This window comes from Stegostoma tigrinum, chromosome 31 (genome assembly GCF_030684315.1).
Source record: "Stegostoma tigrinum isolate sSteTig4 chromosome 31, sSteTig4.hap1, whole genome shotgun sequence".
In the NCBI taxonomy this organism is placed as follows: domain Eukaryota; kingdom Metazoa; phylum Chordata; class Chondrichthyes; order Orectolobiformes; family Stegostomatidae; genus Stegostoma; species Stegostoma tigrinum.
In genome coordinates this window covers 7,287,385-7,309,235 of record NC_081384.1, presented here as the reverse complement: position 1 = coordinate 7,309,235, position 21,851 = coordinate 7,287,385, and the positions used below count along the sequence as shown (strand labels likewise).

The following is a 21,851-nucleotide window of genomic DNA, read 5'->3' as shown; positions in this document are numbered from 1 at the left end:
TTGAACCACCAGAAGAACCTGTGTTTGTGACTTTATTTTAATATTGTTTCGAAATCAGTTCTGCATCTGTATCTGTATAAATGTTTCCACTTCTGAGGGGTTGTAAAACGACAGGACATAATATAAGAATGTTACTAACAAGTGTCTTCTAAGTAACTAATCATTTTTTTAAATGCATAAGTTAGTTAGAATGTGAATCTCTCTCCTAATGAAGATGAGACAAATAACTGATATAAGAGACAGAATTGAAGTGTGTTGGATAAAGTAGAGACAGTAGATAGACGTCAGTTGGCAAAATGTCCCATCTCTATGCTCTAAATTCCATGTAATTCTGTAAGGAAAGAAATATGAATACGTCAGTGCTACTTCTGTAAATTAAGTTTGTATCCTAAAGTCTACTTCTTTTAATATGGATTTCAGGGGAGTGGTAATGTTGTAATCCATAGTAATCAAGTCAACAGATCGTTGTCTGAGTGAAGTATCCTCAGGAATTAATTAAACAATACTTGAGCATTTCAGGCACGGGAGAGAATGGCCTGTTTATGTTGCTTGCAGAATTTCACCCTGCAATTGTGAGTGCCTATGCCACATGGATTGCAGTGGTTCAAGAATCTTGAAGAGATCTAGGGATGGGCAATTACTGCTGGCCTTAGGCATGACACTCACATCTACCAAGGAATGGAAAGAAAACTGGCCTTTTTAAGCGAGTGAAAAAATGCTTTTGTTAACTCAGTTAGATGGGCAGTGCTTTCTGGCTAGGCTGATTTGTGCTGTGGAGTTTGATCTGTCATTTTAATTCATCCTATTTCATACCTTCTACGAGCAGTTCAGCACAAAAATTTAAAAATGTAGCCAACTTACCTGGAGGATAATAAGTACAAAACCCATGTTAAAGTTCTTCACTTTTTTTACTATCGTGGGCTACAGCTCCAAAAATGGCTTGCTTTTTCTTGCTTGCTTTTGCTTGGCTGGTACCGCAGCCAAGTAGCCATTTCATGCACATGTGTTTTAATTATGGGGGACTAAAACAGCTGAGTTTGATACTGTGCAGACTTTCTAGCTGTATAATCATTCAGAATGGGAATGCTAGACATGTCATTCTGAGGCCAGTTTTATCACCAAACCTTTCTCATTCTTACAACTTGCCATATTCTGCAGTTAGAACATGTGCATGGTTCAGCCAAACATCAGATTGTTCTGTTGCCAGCTGAATAGTTAGGGTAGGAATGCCCATTGAATTGGCCTCTTTGTCCTTTGAAATTAGAAAATTGTGCAAGAGTTTTGAAGTTTATCTGGGATCTCCCATTCCCACATTGAAATGACAGAACAACTCCATGGAGTTAATTGTCCCTGCTATCATTTCATCAGATTCTGGTTGAAATTGCAAGATTTTATGCTATTGTTATTGGAACCATTTATGTATTGTGGAAGTCAAATGCCAAAATGATTGTAAATTGCTCAGGAGAATGAGAGGATGGTGAGCTGTTCTCTTGAACTGCTACAGCTCATATAATGTAGGTACACCCACAGTGCTGTTAGGAAATTTTGACCCAGAAATGTTCGCTATAGTTCCAAGTCAGGATGGTACTTGGCTCAGATGGGAATGTTCCCATGTGTCAACTGCCCTTCCTTGCCATGGAGCCTTCCTGAGTTGTTGCTGTCATTTTCCTTTGCAGTAACCTCTATGGGCCTGAAGATTTGGTAAAGGTTGTTAGTGTTTTTACCCTGGTGGCGGTTAGGAACACAAATTTGAGAAATACGATTGATGAGAATGTTGCTTTAAACACCGTGTGGCCTTAGACACCCTGTGGCATGCATGAAATTCACCTAAAGACACACATTGCTACATTCCTCGTCATAAGTGTGAGTCATAACTTTACTGAATCTGGGGTACTATTTTGAAATTGATCCTTTGTGGCTAGTATTCTGTTTTTGTGAAACGTGTTCCCTTAAAAAAAATTGGTAAGTTTTATCATGTCTTTTCCTCCTTTTTGTGAATGTAGCTCTCGTTACATTTGGGGCCTGATTACAAGTTCATGCAGCTGTTTAGCTGGAGAAACTCTTAATGTTACTTTGATCACATTCACAGATTACTGACTCTAACAATTCCCCACGACAGTATCTAGTTGCCTCTTATATGAACCCACACCCATTTTTTAAAAATTCATTTAATTGTTGCTATGAAGCTTATGCTTTAAGTTTATTGATAACGACATAACATACCAACTTTACATTCCTTAGCATAACCGGTTTGTTAAACAGTAATGTAAGGAGTTGGTTAATTTTACATTTGCATTCAATAAAAATTGCCTTTCAAATTCCATGTGGAACTCATATATTTTGGAAGGAAAAACAATTTTTCAGGACTATGTAGTGTTGTTTACATCATCCAAAGAACTGCAAAAGCAGAAGTAAATGAAAGTAAGTGAGCAAGGGAAGCTTATCAAATTATCAAGAAGACTTAAGTAAAATTTGTAACAAATTCCTGATGCTGAAAATTCTATGCATAAATATCAGGGTTTCCAAATATTAATAAGTAATGACAGTTCCATGACTATCACAGCTATGTCAGGGATTAAAACCAAAGGAAATTGGTCAAAAATTGGGATGTAAAATTGAAATGGATAGCAGAAGATGTATGCAGCTGGAACAGTGTATCGGAGGGTGATTTCTCTGCCTAAGGTAAAATGAGAGGGAAAAATAAAAATGTTGAATTGATGTGCCATCATTCACGACTGTTCAAAATGCTGTGAAATCAATGAACTTTTGAAATGGAATCGTTATGGGAAAATGTGACAGCCACTTTATAAATAACAAGGTTCCACAAACGGCATTGTTATAATGGATCAGATTTATTTTAATTAGTATAAATTAATTTTGTTTTATTAATGCCAGTCGATTGATAAACATTGGAAGAACTGTTGTTAAATTATTATTGGGATCTTTTGAGGAATGCAAGATCAAAAGCTTTGGAAACATGTTTCACCTTGCAGCAGTTTTCAGATTTAATATCTCATCTTAAAGACGGCACCAATGTTCTTTCCATCAGTATTACATTGAAGTGTCAGCTTGGATTATGTGCTGAAACCTTGCATTGAGCCTTTTGTCTCCACAGTGAGAGTACTACTGAACCAAAGCTGAGACCGAAAATACAATGCTCTTCAAGAGCCATGTAGCAGAATGCAGTTTATCAGATGTGGCAAAGAAAGCAAGTGTGAAATATGAAACTGTTTGGTAGTGAATTTTCAATCACAGTCTTGTTGTAAAGTGCTTTTGTGATGGCTGTGTCAACTAAAGGTGATGTAGGAAGCAAATGTTTCTTCTGTGAACTTTTCTTTTAAGCACTTCTTTAAGCCTAGACCTTGGCCAAACTTCTTGAGTGTCAGATTTTACATGGTACCAGCCTATCCCTGTAAACAATCTTAAGACATTTTACCCTGTAAAATGCAGTGCATAAATGCTAGTTGTCACTGATAAGGTAGCGATAGAGATGATGGCCCCATTTGTGTGGCAGATTAAAATCTGAGGTCATAAGTGTGCAATAGTCACTAATAAATCCAGTTGGGAATACAGGCAATTTGTTTTTACCTAGAGATTTAACTGATTGCAATGTTGAACTCATTAACACAAGAACTAATTGTGGCAGATAGCATAAAGGTATTAAAAAGACAATAAATAAACACAAATGAGAAAAAGGAGTAGAACAATTTCTTGTTAGAGATATGAAGTAGGATGGGAAAGATTCATGTGGAGCAAAACTGTGAAGGGTCTAGCCTCAAAACGTCAGCCTTCCTGCTCCTATGATGCTGCTTGGCCAGCTGTGTTCATCCACCTCTACACCTTGTTATCTCGGATTCTCCAGCATCTGCAGTTCCTGTTATCTCTGTGCATAGGTGAGTTGGGCTGAATTTTCTGTAAATTCTACTTAATTCGTGTTATACTACTCTAAATAAGTATTTCCTGCTTTCTAAGTTTGAATTCAGGTGTGTATTAGCTGTACAAAGTTGTTGGTCCAGTTTTGGTTCAGTGTTCGTTGGAGGTGAGAAATTGAATTTACAGTAACAAAGTATACCCTGTGCTTCAGCCATATGAACACAATGATTCTGGTGTTGCAGGTGAGAACGTAAGTCAATTACACTTCCTCAGGAATAGATGCTAATTTTGTTGTCAGTATGAAATGACAATTAACTTGCCATAACCCACATTCTCTTGATCTATTTCCTTTGTCTGCAGTATACCTGTCATTGTCAATTTTGTCACAGTAACTGTTTCATTTGTTGCATCTGAATGTTACTGATAAATGTTATATATTTTTTCCAAGCCTTACGGTGAATGAACATATGCTATTTCAGGATATCCTGTATATACCTCTATATTTACCTCTGCAAAGAAGCATTGTGAAAGCTGTCATTGCAGCATCCAGTAAATGGTCCAAACAGATTTGATTGTTGAACGCTTTCTTACAGTATGTAAATTAATACAACTTCATCCATATAGCAACTTCATAATATAATATCCATGAGAGCATTCTCGAACACTTTTTGCATTAAGACACATAATGACCTGTTAAGGCAGATGACAAAAGGCCTGGGAAAGACAGAGGTTTTAAAAATAGAGAAGAAGAAAACTTAGGGCAATGAAGGCATCCCCACCCATGACGGTGTAGTTGAAGCTGGGGATCTTCACAAGGTCAGAATTAGAGCAGTACAGATATTTTGGAGAGTTGTGGGACTGGAGCAGATTCCAGAGCTGGGGCCATAGAATTGAGGCATTTCTTAACCGGGAGCCATCAATAATCAGGATGAGTGAATGGGTATGACTTGAGAACTATTCTGCCTATTAAATCTTGTTGAGTTTTTCATAAGGATTCAGTCACAGCAGAAAAGAGTTCCATTCTGACTCCCTTCAAAATCAGGTGTGACTCTGAGTCACATCACAATTATATTATGATCCTGGACTAGACTGCCAGATGTGTGTTATGATCAGTCTAGGGATCAAAGTGTGAAATCCCAGATACTTAAAAAGAGGAAAAAATCATGAGATTTCATGGTTCTGAATGAACAAATTAAACTCAGTTGCGCAGACTTAGTACAGGTACATGATCTAGTATATTGTTTATGTGAGTATATGAAAGTTTCATTCTAAAAGTTACAAGTAACACCCCACAGTACACTTCAATTAGCAAATGTGATTGTCAGATCTCAGATTAATCAGCAATCTTTTCTCACCCATTCCCAAAATAATAGTGACATAATGGGTTATAAAATTGTTAAAACTTCTTGAGGAATACAATTCACACTTTGATCTGGTCTCGACTCCCTTAAGACATGTTCCATGATGGACTGTTTCATTGACTGCTTATATTCTGGGTGATCACCCTTCTTTTCTGAGCCTGTGCTCACCTGACTTCTCAAAACTGCACTTTAGCATTTAGATGCTAGCTTTTCACTGACAGTTAGCTTCATCAAACTAGTACTGCCCAAGGTGTTTTTCACCAAGCTCTAAACTTACTCAGTTGCACGAAGCAGCGCCTAAAATCCTTCACTGAGTTCTCAGTATAGAAAAAAAAATTGCAGATGCTGTAAATCAGGAACAAAAACAAAGTTGCTGGAAAAGCTCAGCAGGTCTGACAGCATCTGTGGAGGAGAAAACAGAGTTAACGTCACAATATAGACCTATCCAACTATTCTTGGAACTTCTTCCTGAGCCCTAATACACACAACCACTGCAGTCCAAAGATAGTAGAAACTGCAGAATCTGGAGAATCCGAGACAACAAGGTGCAGAGCTGGATGAACACAGCAGGCCAAGCAGCATCAGAGGAGCATGAAAGCTGACGTTTCGAGCCTCGACCCTTCTTCAGAAATGAACCTTTAGGCCTTGGCCCGAAACGCCAGATTTTCCTGCTCCTCTGATGCTTGGCCTGCTGTGTTCGTCCAGCTCTGCACCTTGTCACTACAGTCCATTTGCTTTCCAACCAGTTCACACAGCGCTGCTTATCACGAAACCTGCTTTCATTTGCCCCAGTTTCATCCACTGCCTTACTGGAAACAGAATCTTTGAGTATTTGTGAGACAGTGGTAGGTAGATTCTTGATAAGGTGATGCTGTTTGGGAGTAGGTGGGAATGTGGAGTCATCCTGTTAGCCATGAACATCTTGAATGGTAGTCTAGGCTTAAGAGGCTGACTGGCCTACTCCTAATTGTATGTTCATTTTAATTGGCACTGGTCAGAAGTGTTAGTGTTAATCAAATCCGTTTTATATCAGAATTATTATGGTACCTCTGTAATCTGAAATTGCCCCTGGACAAATCTGTGAATAGATTCTGAATATCACCTTTAAACTTGATCAGCACTTGGGAATTAGAATTCTGTTCATGTCTGAAGCATCTGGCCAGCTTTAGAACTTATTATCTGGGTAAGATACTCCAGATGTGTTGATACTCCAAGGGGCAAACTTTACATCTGGTTTATTGGAAATACCTTGCTCTGAGTTAGAATTTGCATCCATATATTAATGGTGGGTAATCCAACACATGTTGTTTTTAAAATCTCTCCACTCCATCTGAAGATTGGTCATCCGTTAATGAATTAGAGATGCCATCTTTCTACACAAATGTGAGACTGGTAAGCTGTGTAAACTTCATACAATTCTGAAATCATTTCGCACCAACACTTTGTACTGTCAGTCCATTATGGAATACTGTATTTGAGTTAAGCAAGATAGTTTTGGCTTTGCATGAAGCTTTGCTTCTTCTTGTATTTTGTTTCTATTTTCCAACTCTGACAATTTTAAAATCTGTTTGTTTGTTGTGTTTTTTTTTCCCCTTTCCTACCCAAGTATCAATCCTTTCTCCACCAATTTTCTTGTAACCAGTAGTCCTTGCTGATCTGCAACTCCATGGGCTCCTGCTTCCTTCTAGCATTACCTTTAATGTAGAACGTAGAACATTACAGCACAGTACAGGCCCATTGGCCTTCGATGTTGTGCCGACCTGTCATACCGATCTGAAGCCCATCTAACCTACGCTATTCCATGTACATCCATTTGCTTGTCCCATGACGACTTAAATGTACCTAAAGTTGGCGAATCTACTACCGTTGCAGGCAAAGCGTTCCATTCCCTTACTACTCTCTGAGTAAAGAAACTACCTCTGACATCTGTCCTACATCTTTCACCCCTCAATTTAAAGCTATGCCCCCTCGTGCTCGCCGTCACCATCCTAGGAAAAAGGCTCTCCCTATCTACTCTATCTAACCCTCTGATTATTTTATATGTCTCAATTAAGTCACCTCTCAACCTTCTTCTCTCTAACGAAAACAGCCTCAAGTCCCTCAGCCTTTCCTCGTAAGACCTTCCCTCCATACCAGGCAACATCCTAGTAAATCTCCTCTGCACCCTTTCCAAAGTTTCCACATCCTTCTTATAATGCGGTGACCAGAACTGTACGCAATACTCCAAGAGCGGCTGACCAGAGTTTTGTACAGCTGCTTGTAGAGGTCCCACCTACCCCAGAAAGACCCCCAATTATCCAGGAATCCAAAACCCTCCCTCCTGCACCATCCCTGTAGCCAAGTGTTCAACTCAAATGTGTTGTAAGGGATCTTTGTGGCAGGAAAGTAAATTGATCAAGTCCTTAAATTTCTGTTAATGTATTAGCAAAGTGTCATCCTAATAAAATTGCAAATAACTTACTTACGAATAACTAACTGCTAATGATTTTACCAAAATCTATTCTGTAGCAGTTTCTTATATAAAATTAAATAACCACCACAAGAATTATCGTTGCTTATTGAAACTTCTGAAATGAGAAAATCCATTCTGTTTTGCCAAATTTAAGATGCAGCAGTGTGTATGTTGCACATAGATTTCACTTCAAGTAGTTTTTACTTCATTGTGTGTATTAAAAATCAGTGGTGTTTTCTTTTACTATGATATTACTCAATGTGCAGAGAATCTAGCGGGTAGAATCCTGAACTATATAACCAAATCAGTGGAATACAAGAAAAGGATGGAGGCAGCACAGAAGCTCTGTGGTTAGCACTGCTGCCTCACAGCGCCAGGGACCTGGGTTCAATTCCACCCTTGGGTGACTGTCTGTTTGGAGTTTGTACATTCTCCCCTTTGTCGTGTGGGTTTCCTCACACATTCCAAAGATGTGCAAGTTAGGTAGTTTGGTCATGCTAAATTGCCGGTAGCATCCAGAGGCTGGATGGATTAACCATGGGAAATGCAGGGTTGCAGGGCTGAGGTAGGGGGGTGAATGTGGACTCAGTGGGCCAACTGGCCTGCTTCCACGCTATAAGGATTCTATATGATTGTAGATATTAATGTAGGCCACACTTCGACAATGCTGCATTCAGTTTGGTTACCAGTTCGTAAAGGGAACATGATAATTTTCTAAACAAAAGATTACAAGGAAAAAATGATTCCACATGGAATTTGAGGTAATCTTTTGATGTAAGTTGGTATTTGGTTGGGCAGAGGTGCCTAAGTTTTAAAACAGAGTTTGTTCTCGGCTGGTATGTGACAACACAGGAATCTATACTGGGAGCTTAACTTTTCACTGTGTGTAAATTAATAATTGGTCTGAAAATTTGTATTTCCAAGTTTGTAGATGAAATTAAGTTAGCAGGAAAAGCGAAGTGTGTGGGTGGGAGAAGGAAATTACAAAGAGCTGTGGACTGAGTTAGTCAATGAGCTAAGTTCAGTGTGGGGAAGTGTGAATTCATCTACTTTGGATCTTTAAAAAAAATATAAATGAGCGAAGAAATTTAGAAGGTCATGTATTCAGATCAGTAAAAGAAAGGGCACTGCAAGAGAAATTTAAAAAAAACTAATGGAATTCAGAAAAATAGTGATGCTTCAGTTTCTAAGAGCCTTTATCTGATTCAGTCTGGAATGCTGTGTTGAATGTCCAGTTTTGGTCACCAAACTCAGTTCAGCTCTGTTAGCGAGAGCATAGAGAATCAACAGAATGATACCAAGGCTTAAATGCAAAAGAAACTGGGCAGGCCTAACAAAGTCAGTGGAGAGAAAGCAGAGGTAGCGTGTTGGGTCCAGTGGCTCTCGTTCAGAAAGAGTAATAGTGAGGAAATGGTGGTATATGTGCAGAAGGAGGCCAGGGATCATTTGGGGGTGGGATGCGCTAGGATTGTGGTTGTGAGAGAACAGGAGTAAGCAGTAATTGGCAACAGAGCATCTCGTTTTCCATTTGAGCACCCCGCAGCCTTAAGGACTGAATAATTTTCAGGTCTGAACATCACCTTCCATGTAAAAACTGAAAGAACTGCGGATGTTTTAAATCAGATACAAGAACAGAAGTTACTCATGAAGCTCTGCAGGTCTGCCAGCATCTGTGAAGACAAATCAGAGTTAATGTTTCAGTTCTGAGGAATGATCACCGGATCCAAAACATTAACTCTGATTTTTCTTCACAGATGCTGCCAGACCTGCTGAGCTTTACCAGCAATTTCTGTTTTTGTCTCCTTTTCATTTTCAATACGCAACTCTACGCCCCAGGTTTTATCATCACATCAGTGGCCTTCAACACAGCCAACCCATTTTCACCTACTTATGGTCTCCATTATCGGCTTTTCTTTCTCCTTGTATTTGTGGTTTGAGCTTTAAGGTATGAGGCTGAAATACTTGATCAGTTAAGAAACTTAAATGCTGTGATTATGATAAGGAATTGGAAGAAATATGGGTATATTCTTTTTGGATAAGTTAAGATGAGCTGAATGACCTTGCACATTCTCCTATTCTCAGCAGCTTCACAGTATTAGAAAAGGGGCTGATTGTAATGCCCCTGAATTTTCCCCCTCATTTCTTCTTCTTCTTAGAGAAACAAATTTAATGACACGTAATCATGGCTTGATTTGCCTCTCTTCCCACTCCTCCAAACTTGATAGTATTCTTTACTTTGAACCTTTTAGTCCTTCATCTAGGTTTCTCAATAACAATTGATACTTTACAATGGTTTATGTTTTATGGCTGTTGTAGTGGAAATTAAAATCTGACTTGTTTGTCCTTTAGGTGAAGCATTACTTAGCTTCCAAGGCATGCAGTCAGCCAAGTAGGTGCAATGTTTGAACAGGTAGAGAGCTAGAACTGAGAACACACTACAGGACCTGTTGGGTATTGAGTCTAATTTTTGTACAGTCATTTTTTTCTTTCTTTCTAGTTAATGGCCCTTGCAAGACTGGAAATACTTGGTAATCCAACATTCTGGGTGTGATACACCAATAACATGGGCTGACACCCTATGCAGTTAGAAAATAACATGCTGTTCTTTTAATGAAACTCTAATGTGGTTGCAGTATGGAACTGGGCAGAAGCAACAATTTCAAGACTTTTTCTTCAGCTTTCTTCCCTCCTCTGACAGTTGTTGTAGTCATGTGATCACAGCCTATTAAATTTTACATTGACCAGTGTAAAACTTGTTTTGTCACCCCTGTCTCTATACCCTCTGCCACAGCCTAGATGCATTACTCTCAGCATTTATATATAGGTGGTGGCAGTCTTGTCTTTGAGTTGGATATCACTGATTCACACCCGACTGAAAAGACTTTAAGTATATAAATAGTGCTGACGTTCCAGTTGAACCGATGACACGCCACTACACTGCTGGTGATATGATAATGTAAGAAATATGGCTGTCAGTTTACACGCAGCAAGGCAGGAACGTAATTGTGACCAGATTTTCTGTTCTGCCCAGGGAGAACCGCTCTGCCATTCTTTGGAATAATGTAACGTGGTTGCTTAGGCTCACTTGGAAGAGCAGACAAGACTTCCCTTTTACAGTTAACTAAAGACTCCAGCGTTGAAAGTGCCATTCTCTCTCAATACAAACTTCGAACCCAGATGTGAGAGTGTTGTCCACTGAGGCACAGCTGATACTGGGGCACTTCTCGTTTTACACAGCGCAGACTCGTCATGGCCCAGTGCATATAAGCAAGGCACGGGCTTTAATCTACACGCAACAGTGGCTCCTAATTTGTCATAATATCGCTAACAGCAGATATACCAACTGTTATGAGGACAGTACGTTAGATCCAAACTGATACTAGTTGTAGTGATTGCAATGAAGTCAGCCAGGTGGACATCATAGAATACGAGTTCCCTGATTGGGGCTGTTAATCTGCTCCAATGAAGGAGCCCTGCCCGCCTGACATAAAAAGAATGAGTGTCAGAGATACTGACGCTCTGGTACCTGACTCTGAATGAGGCAGTACTAAAAGTCAAAGGCTATTTGTATATAAATAAAAGGTGTCTTGGTGACGGACTCCAGCCTCTGTGGAGTTATTTCACCGGAGATAATGGGAACTGCAGATGCTGGAGAATCCGAGACAACAAAGTGTGGAGCTAGATGAACACAGCAGGCCAAGCAGCATCTCAGGAGCACAAAAGCTGACGTTTCGGGCCTAGACCCCTTCATCAGAGAGCAGAAAGAGCCATCCAGCCACTTCAGAAAAATGGAGATGGAGAACATTGTCAGCAGTGTATCTGTTTTTTTTTAAAGAAAAGAATGCCAAACATTTCAACATCAAGCATTCCTGTCATGACCATAAGGAATAGGAGCAGAATTAGGCCACTCAGCCCATTGAGTCTGCTCCAGCATTCAATCATGGCTGATATGTTTCCCAACCCCATTCTCCTGCCTTCTATAACCTTACGTTCTTGATTGGTAAGGGGATTTTTTTTTCCCCAAAAAGACAATCAATGTCTTGGCCTCCGCAGCCTTCTGCAGCAATGAGTTCCACGATTTATCACTCTCTGGCAGAAAACAATTCTGCTTCATTGAAGTTCTCAGGAGTTGTTCCTTCATTCTGAGGCTGTGCCCTCAGGTCCTGGCCCCTCCTACTAGTGGAAAAAATTTCTTCATGTCCACTCCACCCAGGCCTCTCAGTATTCTGTAAGTTTCAATGAGATTCCCCCTCATACTTCTAAACTCCATTAAGTTGAGACCCAGAGTCCTCAACCACTCCTTTTATGTGACAAGCCCTTCTTTTCCAGGATTATTCTAGTCTCCCTTGGATCCCCTCCAATGCCAGCACATCTGTCTTCACAAACGAGGCCCAAGACTGTTCAGTGTTCCAAATGAGATCTGACCAGAGCCTTATACAGCCTCAGCAGTACATCCTTGCTCTTGTATTCACGCCCTCTTGAAACGAATGCTAACATTGCGTATTTGCCTTCCTAACTGCCAGTTGAATCTGCATGTTAATTTTAAGAGAATCCTGAATTAGGACTCCTAACTCCCTTTATGGCTTGGATTTCCGAAGCCTTTCCCCATTTAGAAACACAGTCAAATGCAGAATCGGATAAATCTACACTTCGGAGGGCATGTAACTAGAGTTGAGCTGAAGACTGCCGCGGTTTAATGTTACGGTGGAACAAGCTCAAGGGCCTGGATGCCCTTTTCCTGTTACTATCAGTTGTTGTTGGCAAATGAGAATCCCACTTTTTGCTCTTGTTTATTTTGTAAACCTCTGTCTGTATTCGGACCATTTTGTATGGGATCTTTCTAGGCAGCGGGCACTTTAGATGTTTGCCCTAATGGCCGAGTTGAATTTGACGCTGTTTTGAGGTAAAAGTCTACATCTAGACCATTTCCCCACCTGTTCCACGGAGACTACGTTCAATAGATTTTCTTTTAATTGGTAGCCAAGGACACGTATGAGAAACCCAAATTGAAAGCCATGAACAAACTCTCAAATAGTTCATGGTAGACGTCTGATTAACTCTCTATTATCTAACAGAATTTTCATGGGCATTTGAGGTTGATTTTGCATAAACCAGGTCAAATCAAATTGAGTGTTTTGACTTGATGACTTTCCCCTGAGTCAGCTGTTAATCCAGAAGTTGTCTGAATATCCATTGCTCAGTAGAACATACTGTCTATACAGGCTCAATATTTAGTCTTGTGCCTGACAGCCCATTAAGAGTTAGTATTGCTGGCATTTTAACATGCAAAAGCAAATGACTTATCTGTAAATGTTTGAAACTTGATTGAAATAACTTGTTGAGTTGAAGTTGCAAGTGTAAAACATCTTGTACTTTGCAGTTCTTTCAGATTTTACTTACAGATGCTGTAAATAGGGAAAAAACAAAGTTGCTGGAAAAGCTCAGCAGGTCTGGCAGCCTCTATGAAGAAAAAAATCAGAGTTAACGTTTCAGGTCCAATGACCCTTCGTCAGAACCCTTCACAAAAATGCTCCCTCCCAAAACCACCCCCTCTGCATTTCTCTACTGTGCTCGTTTAAAACCAACCTCTTTAACCAATCACCTCGTCTAAAGTCTCTTACTTTGATATTTGTATTTTTTAATCTGGCTACATTGCCTCAGGACAAAGAATTATTCAAAGGGTGCTGTATAAAAATCCAATTTGCTCTTGTGTTCTATCAGTAGGAAAGTGTGACAGTCCACTAGCTTCTCAAATGTAGCTAGGGATAGGCAATAAATGTTGGCCCAGTCAGTAACACCCATGTCCCATGTGAATTTGGAAAAAAAAAACTGCAATGGAAGTTAGGTTTCTTTAAAAAAGCTTGCCAAGAATGATAACTGTTTTTAATTGTAAAACATCTGGGTTAACAAAACACTTACATAAAAATCATAATTATGCAGGTTATGTTAAGAGATAACTTAACTTAACAGTTACTCTTGGAACTGCTTGCAGTAGGCTAATGATTTTTGGTTTCTGCAGTTTGATTTGCTACAGTACAGTGCTGTGATTGGGTAATAATTGTGTTGTATTTAGCACTACTTCCGCTATCAGATATATAAAAATTACTGGCAACTCTGATTTTGAATTATTGCTTTAGTAATTCAGATTACTACCTGGGTTGTTAATTGAAGAGTTTCCTGAAGTGACAGATAAATATAGGAACCACCTTATTTTTTTGCAGCAGCAGTAGCATCCTAACGTGTAGGGTTTAATAATTGTGTACCTGAGGCAAGTTGCAGGCTTAGGAACATGAATTAAGTAAAGATTTGCATACAAAAATGTGTAGGGGGGTGTACTTGTGGCATGATCATGTGTTAAATTAGTGATTTGCTAATTATCTTCTATTTAAAAGAGAGAAAATTTATGTAGTGTTTTGGTAATGCAATGCTCTTAACCCTGCAGGTCTGGCAGTGTCGGTGAAGAGAAATCAAAGTTAACATTTTGGGTTCAGTGACCCTCCCTCTAGTGCCATTGAACGCATTATCTTGTGATTAATATACTGTGGTATGTAACTTGACCCTTGCATTGCCCATGAGACCAATAATGGCCAAAAATATTTCACAGGCTATAAAAGTGTTTGCAATATCCTGAGGTCATTAAAGGTGCTACATTTATTCCAAATTATTTTTGCGTTAGATTTAGACAAAATGGACGACTTGATTCTGCACCTGTGTGGTACACCCTGCCATGTGAACACTATTGCTCGTGAATGGCACAAACTGCATTTGAATTCAGCATACATTCTTTGGTGGATGGCTGAATTGTGATGCAGTTTGATGCCAGCAGTTTGGGTTCAAGCAACAACTATGGTTTTCATGGAGGACTCTCCTTCTCAAACTCTTCCCTGTCCTGAAGTGTGGTAACTCTCAGGTTAAACCATTATTTGTGCTCTCTCGCACTCTCTCCCTGAGAGAGCAGATCTATGCTACAACAGGACTATGGCTACCTTATTTAGATCTAACCAGATCTTACCATAAAAAGATATTAACTTTGCTGAATTCTCTGCCACCAATATCCTTGTTATTCCTGTTGATTGTAACCCTAATAGGACCAACTACTGCGACAGCATAAAACAAACAACTGTGGATGCCAGAAATCTGCAACAAAAACAGAAATTGCTGGAAAAACTCTGCTTTGACTCAACAGCACCTGTGGAGAGAATGTTTCAATTGCAGTGACCCTTCTTTAGAATGCAGAAGTTTAGAAACTCGGTTAACTTAATTAACTCGGCTTTCTCACTACAAGTGCTGCCGCATTTGCTGAGTTTCTCCAGAAATTTGTTTCTGATACCTACTAGAGGAGCTGGGAATTCTCTGGCAAGTAAATAATCTGACGATTTCCCAGTGCCTGACCACTATGAGCAAGACACAATCATGAGGGAATACTGTGATAATGGGAACTGCAGATGCTGGAGAATCCAAGATAATAAAATGTGAGAGATAATGGGAACTGCAGATGCTGGAGAATTCCAAGATAATAAAATGTGAGGCTGGATGAACACAGCAGGCCAAGCAGCATCTCAGGAGCACAAAAGCTGACGTTTCGGGCCTAGACCCTTCATCAGAGAGGGGGATGGGGTGAGGGTTCTGGAATAAATAGGGAGAGAGGGGGAGGCGAACCGGGCATACTGTCCACTTGCCTGTCTGAGGGCAGCTCCAACAGCATCTAAGAAGCTGCATCTCACTTAACTTACATGCATCATTATAACTACGATATTCACTTCCTCCAGCACTGATGCACTAGCAGTGGTGTTGATCATCTGTAAAATGCTCTGCACTTGAACTATTCAACAGCAGCTTCTAAACTTCTAATCTGAACAACAATCAAGACAGCAAACTTATGGGAATACTACCACTTGAAATTTTTTCTCCAATTCTCTCTCATCTTGATTTTAATATCACGCACTATTCCTTTGTGCTGGTTACAAATCCAGAAAATCCCATCCCTGTGCTACATGGGCTTTACCTAGTGAAGAATGCTATTCATACCCACCTTCTTGAGGATAATATAGATTGATGAATAAATGCTGGTCTTGTCAGAGGTGGTCCGGTTTTGTGAATGAATTCCAACACGCGTAGAAGCAAAATTGCATAACACCATTGCATAATATTTACAGGATACTGACGAACTTACTGTGGTCTTACTGATGGAAACAAAAATGGAGTAATTTCTCATTTATACCAGGACACCCATGTCAGGGAATAAAAACTGCTATGGCACATCTCTTTAATGGCAGTGATGTCTAAAGCTGTTGAGAAATAATTGAACAAATTCAGTTGTTCATGAAATTGCAAGTCAGATTTCTGTTTTGTTTTCTTTTAAAGTCGTTTGAATGAATTTGTAATTTGGAATGTAGTGATTTTTTTTCCTTCAAAAATAAATCTCTGACTATAATGGTTTGATTTTAGAAATTCTCCTTGAGGCTGACTATTTCTTCTCCGAATTGCAACGCAGAGGTAACCCACTAAAGTCAGTTTATAAAGAATGAAATTAAAATTTACACCTTTCCAACCAGAAATCGGTGCTAGCAATTGAGGCAGAGTTTTGTGGCATCCCTCATTTCCTTGCTTAGTGAGAGTGCTTCTTATCATTTCTGCCAATGCCGAGGTGTCCAACATCAACTTATCCTGGTAAATTTATCAGGGATAGAAAGGGTAAGATTATGAAGATGAATACATAGATTCATTTCAGAATGAATTTGGTTGGAACCCACAAAAATATATGTGCCAATGCAACATCTTTAGCAACATTTGACATCTCCTTTCCTCTCAGTTGTTTCCACTAAGAATAGAAGGTTAATGTCTGATCTAATTGAGTTTGAAATTATTTGAGGATTGGTTAGGGAGTTTGGCAGGGTAGACGGAGAGAAACTTTTTTTTTCTGGTAGTCAAGAATATGGAGGACAAATTAGAGGTATTCTTTCTAAGGAAGATGTCTGGAAGCATTTTTTTCACCAGTCATGTTGGAAATCTCGAACTTGCTCCCCGCAAAATAGTTGTTCATTTGGGATTCAATTGAATTTTGTCAAACAAGGGTTGTTAGAATGTGGATGGTTAGAGTGCACACCATGCAACGTGCATGCACCAACATACAGTCCAATTCCAGAGCACACCAGTGCGCACGCAACCCTTGCCACATGCCAACATGCATCCATCCAACTACCACTACCCCCACCTTGCTCACAAATGCACGCATGCAGAAACACACACACCTATAGAAGTTATCAGCAGCAATCAAGGGCCTAGGCCCAAAACATCGGCTTTTCTCCTCCTCCTCTGCTGCTTGGCCTGTTGTGTTCATCCAGCTCCACACTTTGTTATCTCGTTCTCCAGCATCTGCAGTTCCCATTATCTCAGGGACATCGCCTTATTGTTTTTTCCATTCTGGGGTGCTGAAGTGAATTGCCATGCTATTGTAGGCACTTTGGCTATATTTGCAAAGACTGGGAATCAGACCAAGGGATCTTTTGATATTCTGTGTGGACCAGCTTTATATGCCCAGTGCATTTGGCAACCAATCTGTCAAATTACATTTGACTCAAATGTTTTGAAGTATTAAAAACCAGTAAAAGTGGACGTGGGGGTAATAGAATAGTGCTGAAATTGACTAGCTTCCACTAATTTTCTTTTATTTTTGATTCACATCAGCATGTTTTCTGTGAATCATCTTCAATCATCTTCAACCTTCTTTAAATTTACAGTGCCTTGCCAGGCAACCCACTGAACCTAATACAGTCTGCCATAAAAGTGAATTTAACGGTATTAACTGTTTCCTTTTCAGATCAACGAGCTGAGCCACGTTCAGATTCCTGTAATGTTGATGCCAGATGACTTCAAAGCATACAGCAAGATTAAAGTGGACAATCACCTGTTTAACAAGTAGGTGGATGTTGCTTTTTCTAATTTTATTGAACAGACAAAAAAGGGAGTTTAATTATTTGAACTGATCGTATTTAGCTGTCCACCATTCATACATGATATCCTGCCTTTGAACCTTGTTTTATTGAGCTCGAAACAGCATGCAGTGCCTTAAGGTTTTTTCAATATAATAGATTAATTTTAATAGAATCGTAGAATCCCTTCAAATGAGTCATTTTTGGTTAATTGTGTTTGCTTTTGGATTCAGATTAAATTATGAACATTTGAATGATTTTCCAGTGTCTTCAGAAGATATAGTAATCTAATCCATCTGTGAGTTTAGCCCACAGCCTTTTTTTTTTCCAGAAAAGGGCTTGGTTGTTGGAAGATGATGATAGAGGCAAGCACTTCTCTAAAATGTTAGAAAGAATCAGTGAGCTAGACTTGTTTTGTTGACCGTCTATGCAATGGCCTGTGAGAGCAGCATTGATACTGAACATCCTATGAATTATTTTGCATGAGAATTTTTTTGGTTTGATTTATAAATGTCACATGTGCCTAATTTGGTTTTGAAAAGTTTTTTGTTTTGCATGCAGTACTGATAGATAATAGAGAAGATTACCATGTTGTGGCTGCCGAGATGGTGCACAAAGAATGCGATCAACATTTAAAATTTGAGGGGTCCGTTCAGAATTCCAATAACAGCGAGGAAGAAGCTGTTCTTGAATCTGTTTGTGCGTGTGTTTTAAGCTTTTGTATCTTCTGCCTGACGGAACAGGTTAAAGGAGATTATGTGGGTAGTGTGGAGTCTTTGACATTGGCTGCCTTCCCAAGGCAGTGAGAAGTGTAGATAAAGTTAACAGATGGAAGTTTGGCTTATGTGATGGACTGGACTATGTTGACTATAGTTTAGAAGGGGTGGACGCTAGGAAGTTGTTTCCGTTAGGCGGGGCGACTAGGACCCGTGGGCACAGCCTTAAAATTAGAGGGGGTAAAATTAAAACTGAAATGAGATGACATTTCTTCAGCCACAGAGTGGTGGGCTTGTGGAATTCATTGCCGCAGAGTGCAGTGGAGGCCGGGACATTGGATGCCTTCAAGGCAGAGATCGACAAATTCTTGATCTCGGAAGGAATCAAGGGCTACGGGGAGAGTGCAGGGAAGTGGAGTTGAAATGCCCATCAGCCGTAATTTAAATGGCGGAGTGGACTTGATGGGCTGAATGGCCTTACTTCCATTCCTATGTCTTATGGTCTAACTCTCCGTAATTTCTTAGAGTTGTGGGAAAAGCAGTTGCCATCCAAGCCACGATGCATCTGGATATGCATATGGTGCATCTGTAAAAATTGGTAATGGTCTTTACAGACATCCCAAATTTCCTTAGTCTCCAGAGAAATTGGAGGCATTGTTGTGCTTTCATGGCCGTAGTATCAATGTGGATAGACCAGGACAGATTGTTGGTGATCATCGCTCCTAGGAACTTAATGCTCTCGACATTTCCAACTTGGCTGCATTGATGTAGAGAGGGTCATGTTCTCCATCTTACCATGGTTTGTGACATGAGGAAAAGGAGATAGAGAAGAAATGTTGCATTGTGCACAACGGCCAATCTACTTAAATTTCCCTATGTAAATATAATTGTCAAATTTCAATGTCCAGTGATTTTTGAGATTTAATTAGCTCAAGAACTGGGGTTTTTTTCCCTCTCAAAGATGTTAAACTGAGGGCTGACTGTATCAGGGTTTTCTGAAATTATGAAATGGTTTAATAGTGTGGATCTAGAGAAAATGTTTCAGTTTCCAAATGACACCAAAGCTAAGAGCCATAAGCATACAGTAGTCAATAATAAATCCAATACAAACTTCTTCACCCAGAGATTGTTTAGGAAGTGCAAATTAAAGGCATACATGGAATGTAACCGAGGTGAGTTGCATAGATTGAGTGGAAAGCAAGACGAATGAAGGAACAGAAGGATGTGCTGAAGGGGTGAGCTGGAATAATGAATGAGAAGGCTGCCAGATTACAAGTTTCCTGAAGTCACTCAGGTAGCTCCCAAAAGAAAATAAGTGGGTGGGTAGGATGACAAGTTGAGTAGCAGTTGGCTAAGGGATTGGGATGCCAGGTCTGTGGAGGGGGTGGGGGAGATCAGTTGCCCCCAAGTCAGGGTGGGTGGGGAGCTGATGATAGGGCTCGGGTCTGGGATACGACTGGTGGATACTTTGTTGGGATCAGAGAAGTAGATGAAGGAATCGGAATTAGTTGGGTGGAGGTGTGGGCATGGTTGAGTTTGAGGTGTTGACTCTTAGGGGTGGGATATTTGTTGGAAGGGAGACTTGAGTGTGGGGGAAGGGAGGGTGTGTCCCTGCAGTGATAATAGGGTCTTCCCATTAGAATATTTGGGCCACTGTCTCCAGTTGAGAGATGAGAATGAATTTAGGTAGTACAGCAATGTAAATAGAATCAACCAAGTCTTTGCAATTCACTGTGCATGACTAGACTCCTACAGGATGGTGAGTGGGAGGAAAAGACATTTGATTCTTAGGCATTTACTGTTTTATCATATTAAAACAGAGCTACAAGCCCTTCCTTGATGAAACCATTTATTATTTATTTCACAGAGAGAATCTTCCAAGCCGTTTCAAGTTTAAGGAATATTGTCCAATGGTTTTCAGAAACCTGAGAGAGAGATTTTCCATTGATGATCAGGATTATCAGGTTGGTTGCTTTTTCGATAATCAGATGCTGCAGCATTCACTGAACCCTGACAATGGATCATGTTAATATTAATAATGGATTCAGGATTCTCTTTTGAGCGAATTTCATTAAGTGGAGTCTGAAAATAAACCATACAGTGGTGGGCTGTGCGGAAGTTTGTACCTTGCTTTGCAGCAGGTTCCACCTTCCAGTAAGGGCATTTTTCTTAATACATACTAGTTTTTCTGACAGTGAACACAAAGCATTATACTCTGTAGTTTCAATCCACCCTGTTTGCATTTAATATTTGGTCAGCTTTACTCTGACTCATCGTTGTTTTCTCTTCAGTGTTTGGCCATGCTGTGTACTAAAATACAATTAGAGTTTGTGAGTATGCAGATAAGGGCTCCCTGCTTTTGTGGATATCTGCTTCATTAACATTGTGTTTATATTCAGCTAACTTTCTTCTTCTCTGTGAAAGGAAATACCCCAAAGAGAGAACATCATTTTGTGGTGTCAGCAAAACCAGCCACCAAATTACTCATCAAGAACTGATGTTTTTCTTACTAATATAGATCCAAAATGCAGGAACAAAATTGTGTTCCTTGTGCAGTTGTACATTGTGTTTAATATCAGCTTGGTTGAGATTTAATCACTTTGCAAGTAATATTTTCTTTGGGAGGAAGTCTTTAAGGGTTTTACAAAGTTTTGAATTTCAGTGGCCTTAAAGAATGGAATAGCTCCAGCACTACAAAGCTTGCTTGATTAAATGTTCCGTCTCAGATGGATCTGAGTCATACAGATCGGGAATTCATCTGTTACTGACTTGCTGATCTCAGCTGGATGGGTGGGTAGGCAAGGCAGAATCTGCTTGGAACAGCTCTCCAGTGACCCCACCTACTTGAGTGAATATGAATACTGACTGCTCATGGGTAGGCTCTCGCATATGGGAGAGGTGCAGGCATGTAGGTGGTGCTGATGGCTTCATACTCCAGTATGAGACAACACCTTTGGCACTGAGGAGAGAATTGGGCAGACAGAGTTCCTGAATATGTTTCAGAATAGAGACAAAACAAAAATATTCTACACTGTGTAATATTTTCACAGCAAAGCGTTGAATCCTAGACTGGTACAACACAGAAAAAGTTTGTTTGGCCCTCTAGTCTGTACTGGCTCTTTCAAAGAGCAATTCAGTTAATCTCACATAGCTGTTCTTTCCCCATATCCCTGCAGTATTTTGACTTTCAACTGTTCCTCTAATTCTCTGGAAAGCTACAATTGGATTTGTTTCCTCACCCTACCAGGCAGTGCATTCCAGATACGCCCGTAAATATAACTCTGCTGAATTTTACTGATTTGAAGTGATTTGGGTGTAAGGAAAACCCACTGAGCATCATTGTTAAACACAATGCAAATTAAACCAATTGAATTTGCATTAAAACTGGAAAAAATGTTATTTCAAATACCTGGGATCAATGGCAGTGGAAGATGGAAGTGTGGAAAAGGAAATGCAACAATGGGTTTAGCTCTGCTTAGAGTGCAGTGCACCAGAGTGGCATGTAATAGGGAAGCAT

The 21,851-nt window shown here is 39.8% G+C and overlaps 1 protein-coding gene across 4 annotated transcripts in view; it reads left to right on the top strand.

The window, feature by feature from the left end:
- LOC125466287 (phosphatidylinositol 5-phosphate 4-kinase type-2 beta) overlaps nucleotides 1–21,851 on the top strand; it is a 111,792-nt gene that overhangs the window by 2,342 nt on the left and 87,599 nt on the right. For all 4 annotated transcript variants that reach the window (XM_048560595.2, XM_048560593.2, XM_048560597.2 and 1 more), the window contains exons 2-3: nucleotides 17,507–17,604; nucleotides 20,202–20,298. In XM_048560595.2, the coding sequence (XP_048416552.1) occupies nucleotides 17,507–17,604; nucleotides 20,202–20,298 (195 nt within the window). The remainder of the gene's footprint in view (nucleotides 1–17,506; nucleotides 17,605–20,201; nucleotides 20,299–21,851) is intronic.